This window comes from Pecten maximus, chromosome 16, assembly GCF_902652985.1.
Source record: "Pecten maximus chromosome 16, xPecMax1.1, whole genome shotgun sequence".
Classification (NCBI taxonomy): Eukaryota; Metazoa; Mollusca; class Bivalvia; order Pectinida; family Pectinidae; genus Pecten; species Pecten maximus.
This window is the reverse complement of record NC_047030.1, coordinates 36,216,015-36,241,206: the sequence shown is the minus strand read 5'-3', so window position 1 is coordinate 36,241,206 and position 25,192 is coordinate 36,216,015. Positions and strand designations below refer to the sequence as shown.

General features: G+C 35.5%; 2 protein-coding genes and 1 long non-coding RNA gene across 3 annotated transcripts in view; all 3 read left to right on the top strand.

The window, feature by feature from the left end:
* LOC117314775 overlaps positions 1 to 11,438 on the top strand; it is a 35,404-nt gene extending 23,966 nt beyond the window's left edge. The window contains exons 2-3 of the long non-coding RNA XR_004529593.1: positions 9,949 to 10,103; positions 11,273 to 11,438. This is a non-coding gene — a long non-coding RNA (uncharacterized LOC117314775). The remainder of the gene's footprint in view (positions 1 to 9,948; positions 10,104 to 11,272) is intronic.
* Positions 1 to 25,192, top strand: part of LOC117314740 — a gene marked incomplete in the record, with an annotated part of 896,274 nt that overhangs the window by 601,841 nt on the left and 269,241 nt on the right.
* On the top strand, positions 12,070 to 19,545 carry LOC117314756 (cyclin-dependent kinase 11B-like). Its single transcript, XM_033868854.1, is given in 9 exon segments — positions 12,070 to 12,190; positions 12,549 to 12,689; positions 13,251 to 13,448; positions 13,906 to 13,998; positions 14,744 to 14,913; positions 14,915 to 15,017; positions 15,575 to 15,696; positions 16,991 to 17,096; positions 19,280 to 19,545. Coding segments are annotated over 8 exon segments (960 nt in total). The 5' UTR covers positions 12,070 to 12,190; positions 12,549 to 12,670; the 3' UTR covers positions 19,429 to 19,545.

Sequence of the window (25,192 nt, the reverse complement as noted above, 5' to 3'; positions counted from 1 at the left end):
CCGTATCCAAGTTAGATTGATACATGGTATATGAGTATGAAATTTTATAGGCCTGTCATCCATAGATAGAGTAGAACATGAACGCATCTGAAAACAACTGAAACAATTTTATTGGATTGATATTATCCGGGTGCAGGTCTGCATCTCGGTATAGCCGCTGTGTCTGTAGGTAAAACGATCCCATTTTAAAAGATAGTGTTCTACTGTCTCTGGGACATGTCGCACATAGGTCATCTACATGTATGTTCATTTTATATAAATAATCATTTAGACAGCATTTTCCCAATCGCAGGCGAGTGTATGTTTTAACCAATTGTTTGTTTGCGGATGGGATTTTTTTATAATTTTTTTTTCAGGGCTGGTAAATCAAGTTTCATTAATTTTGCTGTACCTGGCTGTTAACACTGGTCCTGCCACAAATCAAAACGCCGTGCCTGCAAAAAAGACTTTGATTCTCCCTTATCTAATGGTGTTACAATATCTATATTTTCTATAGTAAGGGCAGCCTTGGCTTCCATATCTGCCATGTCGTTGCCTAGGATACCGACATGACTAGGAATCCAGACTAACTGGACAGTCTTAATTACAGATAAAAGATTTAAAATCTGAAAAACAATAGGGTTTTTGATGTTATATACTGGTGTTTGTAATGCCTGCAGAGAACTGAGAGAATCTGTAAATATGATATAGGTATTCGTTTCTATAGTGTTTATAAATTGCAGTGTTATTAGTATGGCTATAAGCTCTGCAGTCATAATTGAAATATTGTTACTGAGGCGGAAGTTATTTCTAATGTCCTTTTCTGGAATAACAAAGGCACATCCACATATTTGCGAATTCGGGTCCTTAGACCCATCCGTATATATATGTACTCCTGGAAAAGATTGTATAAACTTATTTGCCGGACCTAAGGCCTCGGATGGTGACATGCTTTTGTTAATGGTGCGGTGCAGTGTGGTGTTTAGTTCCGGTTTGTCCAAGGTCCACAGTGGGATTGGACTAAACTCGGATATATGACTTTTAATTTTACTCATCTGAAATGAAATTTGTACATTTTTCATACAGGTATAATATGATTTGTAGGATGAAGGCATTTTGCTTTGATTAAATAAAAATATTGCATCTTCATTCAAACTTTGTATTGTAGGGTGTGGGGTGGTAATTCCCTCGATTTTCAACTGATACTTGCTAATTAAGTAGTTTCTGTTTAATTGATAGGGCGGGTCCCCGGCTTCCGCCTGTAGGCTCGCTAGGGAAGTTCCCTTCATAGCTTGCAAACAAAATATCAGACATTTATATTGCAGTATATCTCATCGTTCAAGTTGTGTGTTGCTGGCGGAGTTATATGCCTCAGCGCCGTAATCGACTATACTTCTAATTATAAGTTTTGTATAGGGTTAGTAATGTATAACGGTCACAGCCCCAACTGGTTCCGCTTAGGTGCTTAATTAGATTTAACCTTTGCTCGCATCTCTCTATTACGTAATCTATATGTGCCTTCCATGTTAGGGTGTTAATACAAACCTAGAAACTTGGCTACATTCTTAATTTCTATCACTGTTTCACCCATTTTAATTTCAGTTAGTAGTGACTTATACCTGGTGGTTACTTGTTTCCGGAATAATACTGCAATAGTTTTTGTTTTTGAAATTTTAAAACCCCATGTGTCACACCAGTGTAAAATATTGGTCATGTCTTTAGACAAGGCATTACTTAAAATTTTTGCATTTCTGGATGTTTCCCAGATGGCGCTGTCATCTGCGAACTGTGATATATTTTTACTATTAGATATACAACTTGAAATGTCATTTATGCATACACAAAAAAAATGTATTAAAAAGTGTTGGGCTGATTACTGAGCCCTGGGGGGTACCGTTCTCGATCGGGTATTTATCCGAGTACGTCTCCCCTATACGTACTTGGATTGTCCTGTTCTGTAAAAAATCTTTTATGAAACCATACATATTACCATTTATACCCATATTTTTCATTTTATATAATAATCCCTCCTTCCACATCATGTCAAACGCTTTTTCAAAATCTATAAAAAAAAACAGCTAATAGACTGTCTTTATTAACATTTGACTTCTGTATTTCATTTTCTAACTTAACTAGTTGGTCGGTTGTACTTCGATTCGTACGGAAGCCACACTGATTTACTGTTACCAGGTTATTACTTTCTAAAAACCACTCTAATGTGTTGTTAACCATTTTCTCCATGACCTTACATAATGTACAGGTTAGTGATATCGGTCTATAGGAGAGTGGTAGGTTGGGATTTTTCTCTGGTTTAAAAATTGGTATTACTATGGAATGTTTCCATTTGTCTGGTACCTTCTGTGTTTTCCAGACCATATTAATAAACTCTAATACGACTGTTTGTGCAGTTACACTCAGTTTTTTATACATGTTATACGTTATTTGGTCATCCCCAGGACTCGTGTCTTTCGTTTGCGCAAGCGCGTCTATAAATTCCTGTAAAGTAAATGTGTTGTTTATTGGGTGGTTGCTATGCTCCACTGTGTTTATATACGTTGAGTGTGTTTCTTCAAATTGTTTCTTATGTGTTATGAAGGCAGGTTTGTAATTACTACTGTGACTCACAGAAGAAAAGGAGGCCGCAAACAGATTATATTTATCCTTGTTTTCTGTTGTGTATGTATTTGTTTCAGGGTTAATAAATGCAGGTATTTCAGTGCACGTGTGTGTTTTTTTCATGTTTCTGACTGCTTTCCATACCTTAGCCATGTAAGTGTCTGTATTTATGTTTGTGCAGTATTCTTGCCAGTGTTGTTCTTTTGCTGTTTTTATTACCTGTTTGCTGGCCTCTCGTTTCTCTCCGTAATCCTGCAAATCATTAAAATTAAAACTTCTTCTAGCTTTATTATAAGTTTTGTGTTTGGCACGCACTGCCCGTTCACGGTCACCGTTCCACCAAGGTATTGCGGAAAACTTATATTGTTTTTTCCGCTTTGTGGGTACATACTTATTTGTTATTTTTACTATGGCACTTATCAATTGATCATGGCTTACTTCTATATTTCCGTCTAAGAGTGCGGGAGTAATTTCCCTTCCACTACATTCAGTGTAACCATCCCAATCGGCTTTTTTAAAATTCCAGCTTCCTTTATTGTTAGCTGTATGTGTAACAGGTGTACATCTATAATGTATAATAATGGGGAAGTGATCGCTGTCAAAATTGTTATCATGTACTCTCCAATTACACTTTCCGGACAGGTCCGGTGTGGTCAATGTTAGATCTAACACTGACATTTCTAGTGTGGTTGAATTCACTCTTGTTCCTGAACCATCATTTAGTAATATCAAGTCATTGTCTTAAATATACTTGTACAATGCTTTACCCTTTTCGTTAATTCTATTACCTCCCCAAAGGGTATGATGGCTATTAAAGTCGCCACACATTATATACGGGGTACTTATAAATTGTGTTAAATAGGTATAGTCCTCACACCGATTGGTGACAGTTGTGTTATATATATTAATTACACTTATTGATCTGTCTTGTAGTTTTATTACGACTCTGACAACCTCCATATTTGGACTTGTTATATCTAGTTCATGGTATAGGAGGCTATCCCGTACATATATACCAACGCCTCCTCGTCTCTGTTGATTTGGACGATTTTTAAGTATAGGTGGATAAAAACCTGGTATATCAAAATGTGTATTGTCATCTAGCCAAGTTTCTTGTAGACATATAATATTTATTTCTGGTCTACTTTCCATATATTTCAATAATTCTGTACCATTAGCAAGTATGCTCCGGGCATTCCATTGTAGGATGTCGATACCATTGGTGGTTTTTGTGTTCATTTATATTTGTGACATATCAACGGGAATAGTTGAAGGATCAACTTTGACACCAAATAGGGTGTCAAGCTGACCAAGGATGTACAATAGCTGGCCATGTTTCTCCAGACTGGTATTTGTTGTATACTGATATAGCTAGTGTAATTAGCTTTTGTACAGGAATATTTACCTGTAATTAGCTTTTGTACAGGAATATTTACCGTTGGTTCCTGTGAACCTTGTGGGGGTTGTACGGATGGACGGACGGACGGACGGGTGTCTTGGACATTGGAGTCCGCTATATCATTTGTACGCACGTCTTTTTCAGTCGGAGCGTCTCCGGTTACGACCTGTGCAAAGGATTTTTTAACCGCTTCGCGCCGGGTACATTTTTCTTTTGTTTGAATTTTTATAATTTCAATTGCCTTTTTTTTCTGGCTGGGCATCCCCCGTATGCCGCATTGTGAAGCCTTGGCTAGCGAAGATGCACTTTGTCGTTAAAAGTCAACTTTACTGTTGTACTGCTATCTGCAGTGTCATACGCTCTACCTTTCATGCGTACGGCTTTTGTAACCCCATTTTCTTTTAGAGTGTTTACTATATCAGCCTCGGACAGGTCGGGCGTAACACCGTGTATAACTCCATCAGTTCTGTTTATGGAGACTGGTTCCTTTATGGTAACTACAAACTCACCTAATTTACTGCACTTTAGGAAGTTTTTCTTCTGCTGGGAGTCTAAGCAGGTTACTCTTTTCCTTTTATATTCAGGTCTAGAACTGCCGAAACTGACTTTTATATCGGTGTCATCTTCATCACTGGAGTTATCAAGAATGTTGACATGCTCTTCTTCCATGATGTAGCTGCATACAAAATACTGCGCTCAAACAAAGCGTTAACAAAACGAACGAAACGATACGACGACGAACAACGGACGGACAACGGACGAGGGCACAAACAACAAACGACAAACAATAGGAAAGACGACGGACGACGGACGGACGTCGGCTCAATTTAAGGATATAATTAAGATATTCGCAGTGATATCTCGACAAATCAATGTTAAAGAACGTCGGTTTGGCCAAACTGGCTCTATACCGGCGCCCTCCCAAACACCGATATGATTACTACCACACCGTACTGACCACTGGTCAGCAAAACGAGGTAGTAATTGTGACAGAGGAGGAGGCAATACTTCAATATATACTTGAGGTGATTGGTATTTTGGCTGAATTGCAGTCATTTCATTGGTTGGATGAATTTAATTGATTTTTTTCCAACATGTGATAACTAATCAAAATTATCGGATAACCACACTGATCAGCTGTTCAGTATCTGACTCTCTAAACAAACAATTAGTAATAATAAGTCTATTGTTCTTTTTCTTACCAGGTAACAGCGCCTGGTGGCGTTAGGTGTGTTTGGATAACCTCACAATCAATAATTAAGGTTATACAAACAACTGAACACAAATCTAATGAATTTAATGAGTACATAATTTATAATTGTGAATTAAATACAGTTCAGCAAATTAAATCAATGTCGTACTATATTCAACTGATCATTTTGTATACTTCAATCAAAGATTGATATGCTTGTATTTGTATAGATACCATGCAGTTTGCACTTGGTGCATAACTATTCATAAATATTCGTATTATACACAATATTAAGTGTTTTTTTTTACTTTTTCACTTTTGTAATTTTCGCGGAATCTTTCACTAACATCATTAAAAATCGTCCGATCTAATTGATTACTAATGTATCTAGAATAAAAGTCATGTATAATATCTGGTATTAAACAATACACGCTACTCATAAACCAGTAGACTTAGCACGGGGCGGTGGATCGGGAGTAGTCTGCCCTTGGTACGGGACCGGGCGTAAACAAAAACCCCTGTGATCATCGCCGCGATCTAAAAAAAGGCAAGATTTGAAATGAATTAAGTATTATTTGTAATCAAAACTTATATTTGTATCAAGAACTAGGTTTACTTAATGTATGGAATTGAAAATATCATAAAAGTCAATCTTTATTTACGAATAAACAGCCAAAAACCGTAATTTTTCACGGTTGAGTGCGGCGTACACAAAATCACACTCTGAAAAATGTAAATCGACGATTACTAAAGTTGTAGGTATTACTTCCAACTTATTTTAAATGTCATATTTTTAAAATAATAACATGAATTTGAAAAAATATATTGCAACATCAAAGGGAGTTTGTTTTCTTGAAAAGTTTAATCTGGATTGGAATATAAATGGAAAAACATATTATCTATTTAAGACCTCTAACAGCTTAAAAAGTGTTTATTTTCTGTTTGTTGTTACTAGGCCATATTCTTACTTAGTATATCTTATATCCAGCTTTTACACTCAATTCAAATTTCATTACATTATCAGTCCCGCCTCTCCAAATCTCTCTCTCTCTCTCTCTCTCTCTCTCTCTCTCTCATAAAAAAGCAACATATGAATGAGATTTAAGATCGATGTATTTGGATGATGATGATGATGATGATGATGATGATGATGATGATGATGATGATGATGAACGGAAGGGAATTTGAATGAATTATTTTATTATGTACATCATAAGTTGCTGATGAAAATGCTTTAAAAATAAAATACAAAAAAAAAATTAAAAAAAAAACCAAAACCCAACTTATATTTGTATCAAGAACTAGGTTTATTTGAAATATGGAATCGAAAATATCATAAAAATAAACGAATAAACAACCAAAAACTGTAAATCGACGATTACTAAAATTGTAGGTATAACTTCCATTTCATTTAAGATGTCAGATTTTTGAAATTTTAATCAGGATTTAAAAGAAAAAATTGAGATTTATTCATCAAGTCGTTGTTGAGAAAAAAAAAACATATCTGGTACGGGGATCGGGTCCGGGACGGGGTGCGGCGTACACGAAATCACGGGGACCCATAATTTTAGCATAGATTTATAGTGCAATATTTAATCTAGATCTAGTGGCAGAATTTTGTTTTGACACCATTTCCATGTTTGTTTGTGAGGCAGGACACGGGGAGTTATTAGGCTTCAGTAGAAAAATTTTGTGATTTTCCTACAATAAAGTAGGGTGGTTACACTTAAATATAAATATCTTTGTTAAATGCCGGTCATGGGGAACTTTCCAGCTCACTGTATGTTCAACTTGAATAGTTTTACACGTGATGTGAAAACCAGATTTTTTGCAAACTTCTGAAATATTTTAATTTCGATTTTTCTTTGGTAGAACAAAGAGGGAAATTAATTATGGTCTGAGGCCTGCATGGCGCATTGGATGTACCGGAGGCAATAACGTCATAGGTTGTCTCCCTTGGCACTCGCTCTTCTGTGTATATTACAAAATACGCTTTGTCGTGTTTTGAGATTTGAGGTATTGTAAAAAGGTAAGCAGAACACGTTGTTGTCTGTTGTGTAGATTTGTTTATACCTTTACAACATGATAACTTTTTTATCAGGGTACTGATGGATCGTATTATTGCCCGACCGGGGAATTAAACGTGTTAATCAGAAGTTACATTATGTATGTCTCAAAACTGCATTGTGGTGTAGTAAGATCGTCAGAAAATTCGGACTAAAGAGTATACGGTGATCATCTCAGCAAAACTGTTTGACTAATCAATGCTTTTTTTTTTGTTAAACTTACACCATGAAAAATTCTATAAATAAATACATACGGTAGGCCTATAAAACTTTTGTATTTTCAGAAGTTTACTGATATAAGCATCAACTTTTAACGCTTATCTAGGGCTATGTCAGACGCTGAGGAAGACAGTAGCCCCTATGAGAAGGGTGAACTGGCCCCCGGTCCTGACTACAGAGAACAGGACGATGGCACTGATAGTCAGCTTTCGCTATCTCCACAATCAAGGGAAGCTATAGATGATGATAAAGACGAAGATGAAGATGTTGTACACACAAGCAAAGACAAGTAGGTTAAATTTTATAAGTCCTGTGTTATATTATGAGGATCAACATAAACATGGCTCCGATGATCATAAAATAATTTTGTGTCACCATCATTCTGAAAACATGTCCTGATTTAATTTCAACACCACTGCTCTAATGGGATTCTTGTTATGAATACAAATTAGATTTCTACATTTTTTTCTGTCTTCAATACTGATCTATCAGCCTAGATGTTGCGGAGGTTTTGAATAGTCTCAATTATCAGATTACAAAGTGGCCCAGCCAGGGCTATTTGGAGATGACCATGGGGTATCCTTGTAGTAGTTGGTGACTACCTCACTGAATAACCTACAGGAGGCCTGTTGCATGCCATCCAGAACAATAAGGGTAAAGTGTCTTGTCAAAGGACACAACCATGACAGCTCAGACCTGCCTAAAGCTAGTACGCAACTTTCCAAGAAACACAAAGTAACCCAACACCAGGGCTTTATCAGGGGCTTTTGGGAAAAATTGATCGACAAACAGCTGTTTTGGGAAATTTGGACAAATGCCATTGTATCAACTAAACACATCCTTTCTTGTCTGCATATATATATAATATGGTAGCTAGGGTTTATAAGTAATGTATATGTATCATATAACTCTTTAATATAACATTTTTTATTTAAAGAGAAGATCATTCTGCTCCAACTATTTTCGGGGTAGATATTTGAAGTAGGAGGGTGGTTTACATAATACTTTGAAACTTGCTTTAATCAGAAAAAAAGTTCAACTTTTACATATTGATTATTTTATTTAATATTTTAAACAAAAAATCAACCTAACTTACCAACATTGTCTATGATTATTAAAATATTATTCTATGAATAGATTGGAAATCAATTATCAAGTGACAACTGGCCACCATTAAGTATATCCTTGGCCAAATGTGGAACAATTACAACATGTATTGTACAAAAAGTTATAAATTCCTTTAGTTGCTTGTTCTGATAGATTGATTATTCAGACAGAACACAGGAAGTACATGTCAACCAATTGTGACATTAATCATTAGAGCAATATTTGTCTGTCCTTCTTATGTTCTTCAGTCGTATTAATTATCGGTTGCTCGTTTTTTTACTGCTGCATGGATCTGTGGTTACCGGTATTTGCTGTGTTTGGTCTTCAGTCGCGTCATCAGTTGCTTGTCTTTCCACTGTTTCGTTCATTGTTTGTTTTTTAATGAAACAACTTATTTTTTTATTGTCCTTTTCGTCAGATTTTCTTATTTTTTTTAGCGTAATACTTGCTGTTGTGAGACATGGTGCGATGAAACTCGCGATCCATCAAACACCTGTTGCCGAGATTGCATTACATAAAACGTCAAAATGACTATGAATTTGGAACGAGGGGTTCCAAGTGACACATGCTTCAGATTAGACTACAGTAGTTCCACTCATCATATTTATTTTCCCCGACTGGTCAACGCCGTAATCAGAAAGATTTTTTTGTTTCAACATAATTTATTTTTTCATACATGTGAATTGGGAATTTTCAAGTAGAAAATTGGGAAAAATTACACTTTTTTGTCATTGGGAATGGGTCCGTTTAACGGACCCAAATAGATGGGTGATAAAGCCCTGAACACGGTTAGGGAGCATTAAACCACACACATCAGATCTTCTCCTGATGTTATGTGGTCGGTGCTCTAACCAACCAAGCTATCACAGCCCCTTTACTGTATATAGACACATCTAATCTTAAAGAGTAGCTAGTACGGAAGCCATAACGGGCCACATTCCCAATTGAAATATTTTCATATTTAAGCCAATTTCCCCAAATTTAAAGTTTACTCATGAAAAAAATCTTTCCAATTCACTGGCTATTCCCAAAATGAGGCAAACAGGCCCCATTCCAAACCAATGAGAAAAAGCCCTGCATAGTTTTTTCTGGGCACAGCATACAGCTGTACAAATTATATGACATTTCAAAGTTAGTTCTTGAGAGAACTTTTTTCTCTTGGATGATGGGGAATTTTCCCTGTTTGTACTTAAAGTACATGTAGATATAGTTGATCACACTTTTAGATTTTCATGGTCAATGATATTGTTATGGAACTCTTTAAGAATGGCATATAAAACTTAACAATTTCCAGATAATAAAGATATATCTTGTCCAGAATATTTTTCACAACACTGAGTCTGACCAGTAGAAACATTTTGTTAATTTAGAATTGATGATGAGGATGGCCTAGACATCAAACCACCCCAGGTACAGGCCGGGCGAAAGGAGCGGAAACACAAACATAAAGACAATCGTCGTCGCGACAAGGAAAGACACTCTCAGGCACAAAATAAGAGTGATAGACAGCCAAGAGAAAAAGATAGTGAGTGATTGTTTTTATTTCTGGTCGGTGTCATTTCGTTTTTTCAATTCGGGATATATTTAATTTGTACCAATCCCATTTAGGGCAATGGGCTGATTTTTTTCTCACATACAAGTAACTACCTCAGGAAAAATTGCATAAGTACAGTGCAATATTTAATAACGGAATGTACAGGAAGCTAACTTAATCTGACCTATTTTTGTATTTATACATTTTCAATTTTGCTTACTTTTACATTTGAGTAAGGGATACCTCTTTTACCAGTATTGCCATATTCCGCATGTATACATTTGGTTAATGACAGTGTTACATCTATGATGTCCTTGCGACAATTTTTTTATAACATTGTAAAATTATATATATTTTACATCAATTGCGAAACAAGTTAATACCAACATATATTGATCCCTCATGTTGGCTAAGATTGAAGCATACAAGGGGTCAAACTGTTGAAACTTGAGTACCTGGAGAAAACCTGCTTGGTCAGGCTGGTGACCCCATACCTTTTCACATCCAGTCAGGGAATCGAACCATGGCTGCCTAGGTGAAAGGCAAGTGTGTTACCAATGTGTCCCTGTGCCTATCACCTAACCAACCCGTGTTACCAACGTGTCCCTGTGCCTATCACCTAACCAACCCGTGTTACCAACGTGTCCCTGTGCCTATCACCTAATCAACCCGTGTTACCAACGTGTCCCTGTGCCTATCACCTAATCAACCCGTGTTACCAACGTGTCCCTGTGCCTATCACCTAACCAACCCGTGTTACCAACGTGTCCCTGTGCCTATCACCTAATTAACCCGTGTTCAAGGTGTACCTGATCAGACATAAAAATGTATGGGGTGTCATTCACCTGCAAGGCCATGTGGATTTTCTCGGGAAACTTTGTTCTCTTTCCTCCCACAACAACACGCCATCAGGGCCAAGAGTGATAAGTATAAGCTGTATAAAAAATAAAGGTTTTTTTTTTTTTTTTTTTTGTTTTTTTTGTTTTTTGTTTTGTTCCAAGAAGAAATTCTTTGGTGGCAGTTTCTCCTTTCAAATGATCATGAACTGACCAATGAAAATATCAAGCTTCGAGGAAATCAACATCTGGATTTTCTGTTAAGTCATTGTTTTAATATATTGTACTACCAAAGAACATGAAAACAATATATGGTTGTTACAGGATCCTCACGTAGTGGCCATGGTTACAGCCGTGAGCCACAGAGATCCAGAAAACAGGATATGAGGGAGCGAGAGGTCAGAGATACAAGGGATAGTTATCGCGAATCTAAAGAGAAGGAACGAGAGCGTCGAGTCAAGGAGGAAGAGAAGAGGCAAAAATCTTGTATAGAGAGGTGAGTGTTTTCAGTTTCAACCTTTTTCTGTCTGGAATCAATTTCTTGCGCAGGGCATCCAGTAGACCAATGAGAGTATGTTTTTGACTCTCAAAATTTAAGTGTGACTCCTGGGTTTGAAGGGACATGTCTATTTGACATATGTTTTGATCCCTCAGATTTCTCAGAAATAGTGATTTGACTTCTGAAATTGCTAAAAGTCAAGGGTCAACTGGAAGCCCTGATGTATAGGGGGATTACTATGTATAGTTCCTTTTAATGCACTCTACTGGTTTAAATGTTCTCAATGCAGTCGAAAAAGAGAGAGTCTGATTGGTCAATAATTCATGACCTTTGTTCATTTTTTAATATAAAAGGTCATAGGGGCCGCGGTGGCCGAGTAATCCATTTGAATTAGTGACATGGTTCAGAGTAGTATGTTTTTAAAACTCTTTTGAAATCTGAAAAATTATACAGTTTTTGAATTATTGGGCCATATATTGCACCATCCAATCAAGATTTTTTTACATTTCTTTTGACCTTAATGGTGGGCTATATTGCTATAAAAACCTCTATCCTGGTGAGTTATACAGGCCATCTGCACCACTTGTATCATTGCAGTATTTGTATTTAATCTTTCAGAGAAAGGTTGGAAAGATTGGAGAGAGAAAAGGAAAGAGACAGAATAAGAGAAACAAGGGAGCGTAAAGAATTAGAAAGACGAAAACGAAGAGAGGAGGAGGAACGAGAAAAAGCAAGAGCAGAGGGTACATATTTAATATCTGAGGAATTTTTTTTGAAATCTTGAATATTATACGTGTACATTTGAAAACTTATTATATCTGAAGTCCTTGATACATGTTCTGTATATTTACACAAGTAAAATTTTCACATTTTTGACAAGTTATGTCACATTTTATACATATGCTCTGTACATTTACGAAAATATTATAAACATTCTTTACATTAGATTTTCATACACTTTCATGCTCAAAAATATAAGTGATTATGAATAAACAAAAACAAAATCCCAGTATGCATGTATGAAAACAAAAACAAAGACACTTCAGAAGGCAAATGGTCATTTCTCAGTGTAATGAAGTGGTTTTGAAATGTTTTTTGTAGCTCTATACAGACGTGAAAGGGAGAAGGGTAAAAAAGCATTAAAACAGTCAAGGGTACGGAGTCGAAGTCGAGAACGCCAATTTACCAGTGATCCACACAGAGACAAAAAATCTCGTCATCGTATGAAGTCACCAGAGCCAGGTAGATTTGAATTGTGACATTTACTGATTTAGACTTGAATTAATGATTTTAATGAAATAAAAAGGTACTATTGAATTGTAAGTACATGTAGTACACAAACGTGTAATGCATTACCTGTCAAACTCAAACCTCATGCAGATCTTCTTTACCACAAGTGCTTGCTTGAGATTGTTTTTCAGGTCCGAAAGTCAAAGGTCAAGGTTATGAAAAATAGAAATTTGCTTCCGTATGATAACTCAAGTTCTCTTTGACCAATCAAATTCAAACTTCATATAGTTTTCTCGTACCACAAGTGTACACATGATAATTTTTTTACTGGTCCAAATGTCAAGAGGACTTTTTACTATAAATATAAAATCTGTTTCCATGCAATAATTCTTGTAATCACCCAATTTTCTGAGCAAGTGACTCCTCCACTTACGTGTAATGCTTGTTTTCTGTCTATTGTGCTACATCCATGAAATTAACAATATTTCTTTGAAAATTGACTTTGAATAAATGCATGATTCTGTACTATAAAGTTCCCAGTTAAGATGTGAAAGTCCTGTGATTTATATTTAGAGCGGTCAAGGCCCCGTGGGCCACACACACCTGAGGAGGAATATCCACATGAGGTGGAGGATATGGATGAGGATGAAGAGGAGGAAGAGGACCATGTCACATCCTCCCACGAGGGGCTTGCTGAAGGCAGTGACGCCCACAGTGGCGACTCGGACGTATCTGTCGAGGAGGAGGACAGCGAATCTGATTCTGATTCAGGTAGATGTTTGAATGTTTTTAGCTATGATAAGTAATTGTGGAATTGAATAATTATCTAGTTCATAGTCAGTTGATTGTGTTACACAATTTTTTCTGGAAATTATAAATGATGAATGTTGAATATGTAAGTTTATCACTTGATTCATGAAACTCTGATCTCTCCTTTACATCAAAACCGGAGTGTGTGTACGCTTTAAATAGGCAGGTAGGCAAAGACTGATGAGTGTTGTATAGTTTTGTTAAATTTTGTCAAGTTGGTTTTACCAGAAATTGTTTTATCAGGATTTTAAAATTGTTGTTAACTGTGGTTAGCCTAATTGTTTTTTGAACAACTGGGCCCAGATCATTTTCAGTATTTTTGTTTTTTATCGTAATTTTATTTTAATGAAAATAAAAAATTCTTATGTAACTCGAAAAACCCTCTGATTTGACTGGGTATCAATGAATTTTCCTTCAGGAAGTGGCAGTAACTCCAACATTGGTAGCGAGGACAGCCACCAAAAACACAGTGACATGGAAGACGACTCCCATCATCAGGATCCCATGAAAGGTGGGTGAGTTATGTCCCTTGACTTATATAACTGGAGCTTGTTCATTTATGCGGACAAACCGATTCTTCTGTTTTTAAATGTAATATGTCTGGTATATATCTTGACAGACTTCAGGTATTATGTAATATTTCAGGAATACATCTCGACGGACCTTCAGGTATTATGTAATAGGTATATTATGTAATATTTCAGAAATACGTCTCGACGGACCTTCAGGTATTATGTAATAGGTATATTATGTAATATTTCAGAAATACATCTTGACGGACTTGCAGGTATTATGTTATAGGTATATTATGTAATATTTCAGAAATACATCTTGACGGACCTGCAGGTATTATGTAATAGATATATTATTTAATATTTCAAAAATACATCTTGACAGACCTGCAGGTATTAATGTAGGCCTTGAAAGTCTTTGTCTGGAAAAAAACAAAAATTCACAAAGTCCATGCTTATTTCATAAACAAACTTCTCTAAACCAATTGTTTGGGCCACGATAAACGAAAACTGTCCTGTTGATATTGCAATAACTGTTAATGATCACCCGGGGTGCTTTCGCATAAAAGGTTCAAACAGTCGGAACCAGATTAGTGAAAGTGGATGAAAACTCTTAAAAGAGAACAAAAATTACTCTATTGTGAGGCTGGTGAGAAGATTAACCACTGACTTGATGGACAGGTCAAGGCATTTAGATTGTGACATATTGATAATCTCTGTTTATCCCATTTGAATCTGTTGTAGATAATTTAAGGTCAATATTTGATGATGATGAGGAAGATGAAGAGTCGGACCCTGAGAGCGCTGCATCCTCCGCGCACGTGTCGGAACAGCACCAGGATGAACGAATGTACCTACAAGACACGCCCCCGCAGTCTCCCGTGGAGCTGGCACCGGACCTCCCGCCATACCTCTCCCGCAATCCAGGGCTGTCGTAATGTTGAAGAGTTCCACTGTCTTAATCGCATCGAAGAAGGAACTTATGGTGTTGTGTATAGGGCAAGGGACAAAAAGACAGGTATTGAGATTGTTAACTACAATGTTGTCTCGATTTGATTAAAAGATGTAAAAGTAGTTTGTTTGAAATACTCTATAAATTTAACTTGTTTACAAAGGTATAATTTTCTTCATGAATATGATAAAAAGTATATGGTGGATCTAGTTTTAAAGTGTAACCCTTTTATATGGAATGAATGAAATTATTTTTCTTTTTTAATATTTCATAATAGATTTATTGCAGCAATATGAAATAAAAAAAAATAAAATCATAGATGTAGCAGAGTAAACTCTTTTTTTCTTTTTTCATGTGTTGGAGTTTAAATAGCAGGTTGAAGTATTACCAAATCCCCTTTATAAATTGTGATTATTTATTTCCAATTTCAAGAAAAAAGTTTTAAAAGATTTCCAAAGAGACAAAAAAAGGTCTTGGTTGTTAACTTATATCCAGGTAATATAAACAGGTTGCTAAAAATGATTCAAAGAAAGAATAAGTGAAAAAGTACTGTAGTTAAAAACTGTGTATTATGCTGAAGATATATATTACTGCAGTAGTAATATATTGACTTTATGTTGCAGATGAAATTGTGGCATTGAAGCGACTTAAGATGGAAAAAGAAAAAGAGGGTTTCCCTATCACTAGTCTGCGAGAGATCAACACTCTCCTAAAGGCTCAACACATGAATATTGTTACTGTCAGGGTAAGAAGTTACTGTCGGTAAAAAGATGTGACACCAAAAATGATTTCTTTTTGTATAAATTTATCCTGTGATAAACCCATGGCAAAGATACATAAAGTGTGAACTCTTAAGTAGTATCAATACAGGGGACACAGCCTTGTGGAAACACGATGTCCCAGAAGGTAGAGAGATGTAGCAATCCAGACGAATCTGCTGTGGATACATATGTATACACGAGGTCTCACGATACATATGTATACACGAGGTCTCACGATACACATGTATACACGAGGTCTCACGATACACATGTATACACGAGGTCTCACGATACACATGTATACACGAGGTCTCACGATACACATGTATACACGAGGTCTCACGATACACATGTGTACACGAGGTCTCACGATACACATGTGTACACGAGGTCTCACGATACACATGTTTACACGAGGTCTCACGATACACATGTGTACACGAGGTCTCACGATACACATGTGTACACGAGGTCTCACGATACATATGTGTACACGAGGTCTCACGATACATATGTGTACACGAGGTCTCACGATACATATGTGTACACGAGGTCTCACGATACACATGTGTACACGAGGTCTCACGATACACATGTATACACGAGGTCTCACGATACACATGTGTACACGAGGTCTCACGATACACATGTGTACACGAGGTCTCACGATACATATGTGTACACGAGGTCTCACGATACATATGTGTACACGAGGTCTCACGATACATATGTGTACACGAGGTCTCACGATACAAATGTATACACGAGGTCTCACGATACATATGTATACACGAGGTCTCACGATACATATGTATACACGAGGTCTCACCAGAAATCCAGGTAATGTGTGTGTAAAAATGGTGATCCCAACATGGAGATTCATTCATAATCCGATTTATTTGAGAGAGTTGTTGACATGTTACGTCTGTAGGGTAGCTGTCATCAACAACCTTATGTAGTTTGTATGCTTAACGGAGTAAAATGCAAAAAAAAATTTGCACTGCTTATTTTATTTCTGAAAATATATCATCATTCTTCTAAAAGCCAAGGGACTACATGTGTAAAAAAATAAATAAACTTTGAACTCAAAGAATTCATGCTTTTTTGAATGCAATGAAATAGTATGTGTTTCCACACTGCAATAAATTTGGATGGGGTTAATTCCAGACACTGGCTTACTGATAGATAAATATAGAATGCAGTCACAGAGAATTCTGCTGCAGAATTTTTTATAAATTAGAATATATGTATTTTTAATGTGGCATTTTGTGTTTGTAGGAGATTGTAGTTGGCAGCAATATTGACAAAATATACTTAGTCATGGACTATGTAGAGCATGATCTGAAAAGTCTGATGGAGACAATGAAACAGCCATTCCTTGTTGGTGAGTCTAATACAAGATCTTCTTGCCAAACATGATACTAAATTTTTGCCTCCTTTAGAAGATGCAGGATTGGCATATAGTGTTGCCCATGTCCCCGTCCTGGCATGTCCTGTCCTGATTTAACCTAAACACTTAATTAGCAACTTTATTCTATGACAGATTTTGGTCAATCTTTATACAAAGGTCAAGTATGAGTATCATTCAGACATTTTTGTGTTTTAGGGTGTCAAGGTCAAGGTCACACTTGTTATATAAATAAAAACGTCAACTGATTCAATTCAAACACTTCATTTTTTCATGGTTTTTGGTCAAATTTTATGCAATTTTCACATGGCAGTGGGGTCATTAATGTCGTACAGACATTTTCTGTTCTCAGAAATATATTAATACTTAATCTATAAGACCCTACTTTGATATACATGTACAGCTAAATGTTGACTAAACCTTTCGAATCAGGAAAGAGATTTTGGACATTTTTTATAGACTATTTGTTTTGAAAAACAAGAAGTTTTTTGTCCCTACCTATTCCAGTAAAAAAAATACCATACAGGACTTCAGAAAAAAAATTAAGAAATTCTTTGTGTCTTTGGTGCCGAAGAAAATGTGTCGGATCATACATGATACTATTAAAACACATATACATTGTATTTCCTTGGCTGCTAGTTCCTGTTTGGCAAATCTGGAGTTCCCCATTTGGGTAGATATTTTACTGGACTAAGTTGATTTTAATGTGAGAATTTTATAAACTTTCCTCAAAAGATTTTGAAAATCTGTGCTATATTTCCCTGAGCAGATTTTGAAAATAAATCTACAGTCAAACTTCGATGTTTCGAAGTTCAAGGGACTAACAGAAAAACTTCGATACAGCGGGACTTCGAATTATTCATGGTTGACAATAGATCGATGTTTTCTTGATACTGGCCATATCTGTTAACGTTACATGTCCTCAGTGTCTTCGTGTTGATCGTCGCCTGTCAGGCTCACATCGAAAAGTTTACTTAATTTATACCTCGAACACAACAAAATAAAAATTCTTTTCATTAATTATACCTAAGCATTTTATTAATTAAACAAAATATGTATCGGTTACAAAACACTTATATCGCGTTTAACAGATGAAACAAAAGAAGTACAATGCACACTTACGTAAGTCGTTAGGCTTTTCTGCGAAAGACACGTGCGTTTACGTTATGTGCATATAAAATACGGAATGCCGATCGGTTGGAGAATGCATGATTGAATGACAAATAATCGATTTACTTGGATATTTATGTAAAAGTTTGAAACGTGACACTTTGAATATGAGTGAAGCCATCGCTAATTGTTTGTGTTTAAAATTGGTCCGGTTGTTTTACAGTTCCGAAAATTTACTCACCGACCGCTGATTTCAATGGCGGCGGAGATTATCAGAGACGACTACCGAAATGTTTTACCGGAGTGATTAAATGTCATGGCTTCTAAATACACTTTTTATCTATCAATTTGGTCTGATTATTAATAAACCCCATGACTGGGAGTGACAACACACGCTATCGCTATCCCTATTGTCAGTCAGGGCATTTGGGGGAGAGGTGTGAAATCTTGCCGCAGGGGTCACGACAAACACCTGTCCAGTGGTCAGTACAGGTAAATTTTTTGTTCGAATCATGAGATGTCAATTACCTATAATATCATAGCTAACGGGTCATGCAAAAAGTTCGATACATCGAAAACTTCGATTTATAAAAATTCGAATCATACATAGTTTCGTTAGTAGTGTTATATAGTGAGAAAATTCGGGACCAAGCAAAAAGTTCGATACAGCGAGAAATTCGAATCAACGAAGTTCGAATCATCGAGGTTTGACTGTATTTCAAATTTCATACAACATCCCATAAGCAATCAACAAATGATTTCAATTTTAGACAATTTTAGTCGAATTTATCAACAAATAGGGTAATTTAGATGGTTATAATGTCAAGAAATGGTAGAATTTTACCGTAACGATAATGTTATGTCAGGTTTTTGTTTAGAACTATGTTGTTCTGCCTCGTGGTTTTTGTCCCCCACAGGAAATTGATAAGGCATTGTGATGGGAGTTTAGAAGCATGTAAAATCTTCCAAGCAGAAACCTTAACAATATATAGTAGTTATAGACATTTTAGGTTATCGATAGCTATCCTGATGTACTTTCTCTATACCAGGTGAGGTAAAGACTCTGTTGAAGCAGCTCCTTTGTGGGGTTGATCATCTCCATGACAACTGGATCATTCATCGGGATCTCAAGACATCTAATCTTCTTCTCAGTCACAAAGGCAAGTTAAAGATATTGAGACATAATTTCACAGACTAGTTTGTTTTCTAAGATTATCTCCCTTTATACCTAATGAGCTGGTAACCAGGTAACCACCAATAGTTGAGACTGATTTGATGAATTGTGCATAAATGGGTCGTAAAACAATCACTAAAATTGCTTGTCAAAATGTCATAATAAAAATTATACAAATGATCGGTGAGTTCGAACGAATTAATCAAAAAATCATTTGAGCCATTACAGATTGGATTTTAGATACAAGGTAAAAATAACAGTTTGTTTTCTTTCTTCTTTTATAGATTGGTGACTTTGGTCTTGCCCGGGAATATGGATCACCTCTTAAACAATACACACCAATAGTTGTCACGTTATGGTACAGAGCGCCCGAACTTTTACTAGGGTGTAAGGTAAGTATTGTACAATTATGTATAATAATACAAGACGTTTTTACAGTTTCACACTAGATTTTGACTTGAACTAGATGGTTGATCAGTTCAGGTTGATTTGTATGCAAACAAACATTTTAAAATACTCATTAACAAAATCTATGAGCATAGTCTTCACCAAGTAAGAAAATATATGATTCTGTAAGAAAATAGAAAGAATTGTTCATCTTTCTGTGTCAAACCTCTTCTATAAGTTACTTTCTTCAATTTCCACATTTTTAGCAGTAACCTAGCTACTTGAAATATATAGCGATCATTGTTGTGGCGGTATAACGAAAGTTTAGGTCAATTCTTGTAAAATTTTATGCCAACTGCAGAATTCCAGAAATAAAGAAATTCTATTCATGCTGGGTACAGCGATAGAAATGTGTTCTGACTTGCCGAGATTATTACCTAGCTGATCGATGAATTGAATAGAATATTTAAGGTAAAGTGTTCTTTATTGGTATCTAGCATAAATTTTTACGTCTTTTTTTGTACAATAAATATGCTTTCCTACCCTTAGATACAGAAGTCAAAATGAATACATCTAATACGTCTAATGAGAAACCTTACGAATTTCTCACTTAATGCTAGCGATAATGATACGCTTTAATGACATAGCAGGTCTTTTCCTCACTGGTTTGGGATGGGGTCTTTTGTCTCCTTTTGGGAAGAAAATTGGTGAATTGGAAAAGATTTTTTCAGGAGTAAACAGAAAATTTTGGGAATTTTGCTTTGAAATGAAATAATTCCAATTGAGAATGGGGCCCATTAACGGCCCCAAAAAGCCCCAGAAAAAGCCCTGCATAGATAACTATGCATACTCAGACAAGTTCATAAACTATGTACCGGCGATCAGGGACGCCTAAAGTGTTGTTACGTAGGAGTTGACTGAGGATAGCTAGAAAAAAATGTCAAACTCTGGATGGAGGGATCCATTAGCTAAATAAGTAAATTTCGTAATTTTCCAAATTGGATTTCAAAAGAATGTCAATCACACTTGTATATTCTGCATTCTGCATTTATACAAATGAAATAAAATGTGGCATGTAGGTTATAAGAAGATATTGGAAAAATTTCTGCTGTTAGGGGTGTTCCTATAACGTAAGAGGCCGCCGGTCGGCTCTTTTTCTATCGGATATGATTGTCAAAAGTATCTCGCCGTGTAAAAACCTCTAACATTGTTGGAGTACTGTTAGGGGTAGAAACTGAGAGGTTACAATAAGACATTGTCTGCATTTCCACACAGGACCTGGGAACTCCTATCTCGCCGTGTAAAAACCTCTAACATTGTTGGAGTACTGTTAGGGGTAGAAACTCAGAGGTTATAATAAGACATTGTCTGCATTTCCACACAGGACCTGGGAACTCCTAACGAGAAAATCTGGCCAGGTGTCGGTGAGTTACCAGGAATGAAGAAGTGTACGTTCACAGATTATCCCTACAACACCATACGACAGAAATTTGGTTCTTACTTCACAGATGTGGGATTTGACCTCCTTAACAGGTAGGTAGTCTTATATGGAAGTGAAAAAAATATACATATGTTATGTATACCTTAATTCTCCCATTAACCCAGAAAGCCTACTCATACACTTGACTCAAATGGGCTTATTGCTGGACAATGAAATCACACTTGGTAGCATACTCACTGAACTGTGATAGACATAGATGGGCTTATTATCAGGCGTGGACTTATTGCTGGATAAATATGATGTACAGTATTTATTTTGTAATTTGTCGGAAAAGACCTACACAACTCTTGAGTCAAAGAAAAAGTTTGGCTTATTTAAGGAGAATTAATTTCACTCTTCTGAACTGTAAATATATTGTACATAATAGTAGGTGAAATACATCTGAATATATAATGAGATTTTACTAGTGGGGTGACACCTAAAGGAGTGTCACAGAAAGAATGAAGTGTAGTAAGGGGCGATAACTCTGAGCATGAAAGACATAAATACAAATAAATTTCCTTCCTTTAGCATTAATACCTTCACTAGACTTGCACTTATTTACCTCACTTCCACTAAATTTCCTCATTTGCACTTATAAAAATTCATACTGGCGTGAGGAAATTGAAAGTTATGGGGTTACCAGTGCAATAATTCTCACCCATTCTACAGGTTTTTGGAATATGACACTTTAATTGATTATGAGACATCAATTCGCATCTATCCAAGTATAAGTTCAGGGTCTCTGGTGTGTTGTTCAATGAGGTACTCACCTCTTATACAAATAGATACCTCCGATACAGTAATATATAACTGGTACCTCCTATATAATAATAATTCTCAAAATTCTACAGTTTTCTAACTTTTCTGTAATATGATACTTTAATTGATTATGAGACATCAATTGGCATCAATCCAAGCATAAGTTCAGGGCCTTTTGTCTGTTGTTAAATGAGGTAGTCACCAACTACCACAAGGAGACCCAGCCTCAAAATGATCCTGACTGAACTGTGGTGATAAAACAAACAAACAAACCTATGTTCAGCAAATCAGCTCAGTAACAGATTTACTTGCAGTATTCTAATCCATAAATAGTGACATATGCCATCAAAGATTAAGAAATGTCATGCATATTATATAATATGATGTCAAAATCAGGGTTCTAGTGTGTTGTTCAATGAGGTAGTCACCAACTACTACAAGGAGCCCAAGTCTCAAAATGATCTTGCATGACTGAACCATATGTGTGGTATTAAAACCAGCAAACAAACCAAACTAAGTTCAGCTCAGGAACAAATGCACTTGCAGTATTCTAAGTTTTAAAAATGTCATGCATCATTTGAGGTAAAATTCATCCAGATCAATAAGGGTAAAGTGGTCTTGCCCAAAGACACAACTACAACAGCACATACCGGCCTGATTGTCAGCTTCCCTTTTCTTCTGCAGGATAACTGCTCAAACTTTTCTATACTTCTTCTATAAATATAATATTAATCAACTTGGTGTACTTGGTTTAACATCCTATTAACAACCAAGGTCATTTAAGGATGTGCCAGGTTAAGAGGTGGAGGAAAGCCGGAGTACCAGGAGAAACATTACCGGCCTATGATCAGTACCAGTTAACTTCCACACGTAGGTTACAAACTAGCAACCCAGAGGAGGAGGGCTAGTGATAGTGTCATGTCATATCTTAACCACTCGGCCACTGTGGCCCCTCATGATAAATAATTGATAAACCATATTACAGTGAAAATTGTGGAAAATTTGTTTCTTAATATCTAAAATGGCTTGAAATTGAGAGAGTAGTTCTACAAAATGAAATGAAAACCATATTTTATGCAAAGTCTCAAAAATATTTAATGATTTTTTTTTTAAGTAGAACATAGAGGGTAATTAGTTGCGGTCTAAGGCTTGCAATTACACTAACTGTTTAAAACTTTTTAATTCTTATTTGTCACAGTTGCAATTGTAAAATATGTGAAAATTCAATAAAATGGTGTTATTCCAATATCAAAATATCTGATATTGAGAGAATAGTTCTACAATATGAAATTAAAACCAAATTTTATGTAAAGTTTCAAAATTCTGAATTTGTTACTTCAGCAGAATATAGAAGGAACTTAACTGCGGTCTTTGGCCAACAATTTAGAACACCCTTTCCAATGTAAATATTTGCATATGGTGGTGTTGGCCTAAAAAAGGAGACATATAATTAAACTATTTACATATTCACTAGTCCCTGTGTTACAGTATTTTACCTGTGTGGAGATGACATTATGAAGAAGACTATTTTGTAGAATGGTTATCATTAAAATTATGGTCATTGTTTGAATCTGTCGAATAATTTTCTATAATACCTTTATACAAGTAAAGTTTAAATTCAAAAGATATTAAAAAAAAAATACATACGGTTCCCTAACATTGTGCAACACAATAAATACATGATAGTTCAAAAAACTTAAGTATAAATTTGTCAGAATTGGTTTCTTGCACATTTTCTTTGGTATAGGTAAGCGAAAGGTTGAAATATGTTGAAATGGTATTTAAAGCAAAGACATTTCGAAATTTGCTAATTGCAACCTGTGTGCAGATGAAATTTTGGAGAAAAACTATTTTGTAAAATAGTGATAATTAAAATATTGGTAATTCTTTAATTTTTTAATACTTTAATTTCTTTAATAAGTTGAAACAGATTAAAAATTCAAAAGATAAATTAGTTAATTAACTTAATTAATGTGATAAAACAATTGACATAGTTTTAAAATTTGTCAGAACAGGTTTCTCGCACATGGTTTTCTTAGTTTGGCACATGTAAGCAAAGAGTTGAAATATGTTGATGTGGAATTGATAATAAAGCAATTTATAGATATCTCAAAATTTACTCTATTTTGTAAAATTGTGATAGCTAAAACCTGGTAGCTCTTTGATTTTGTTAAATAATTTTCCATCTCAAACCTATTTTGTAATAAGCTGAAATTAATTGAATTTCAAAAGATAAAAATAAATACATGACATCTTCCTACACACCCAAAGCAGAGACATATCAACACACCCACACACATATATATATATGTCTCTGCCCAAAGCAACATAATTTTTAGTTAATGCAACATAATAATTTACAATATTTTAGCTGAAATTTATCAGAACAGCTTTCTTGCATATTGTTTTCTTTGGTGCATAAAAGTTTATTTGGTGCATTAAAGTCAAATGCTTTAATATATTTGAAAACTTATATCATTTATTTATTAATGCAAAATATGATATAATTTGACACTGTCCTAGGGACCATCCCAATAAAGGGCAGGTCATGATCAGAGACTTTAATTTCAAAATTTAAAACATTAGAAATATAAATTTCACAAAAAATTGAAAAAAAAACAACTTCTATTACTGAAAAAGAATTGTTAAATATACTGCTAGTGTGGACTTAAGTACATGCACAGTAGTTCCTTGAAAGTTCGTGTCATCGTAAGTTAATATTACGAGATATGATTCTCGAAACGTCGTTGCTCCTCAACATAAACAAATATCAGCTGATCAAGACATCAAAGCATTAACTAACGACACAGTAATTTCATCAAAAAAAACAAACAGTTAATATATTAGATATTACCTATCTAAACGTCACCTGTCTCAAAAACGTTAATTAGCACATAACATTTACACAAGGCCTACTGGAAGCCTTACGACTCCGTACGACTTCGAGTTTAGTTTGTTTTGTCGAAAAGTTTTGAACGCTGGTCTGGGTTGACGATGAATACTGATCCTGGAAAGCAACAAATATGGTCATAATAGAACAACTGTAACCTCCAATGTCACTTTTAATATGACATAATATTATAAAGTCCTGGTCCCGACGGGAAAATGTAATACAACTCACTTAGAATGCAGCTAAAGCCTGGAGTTGAACGAGTAAGC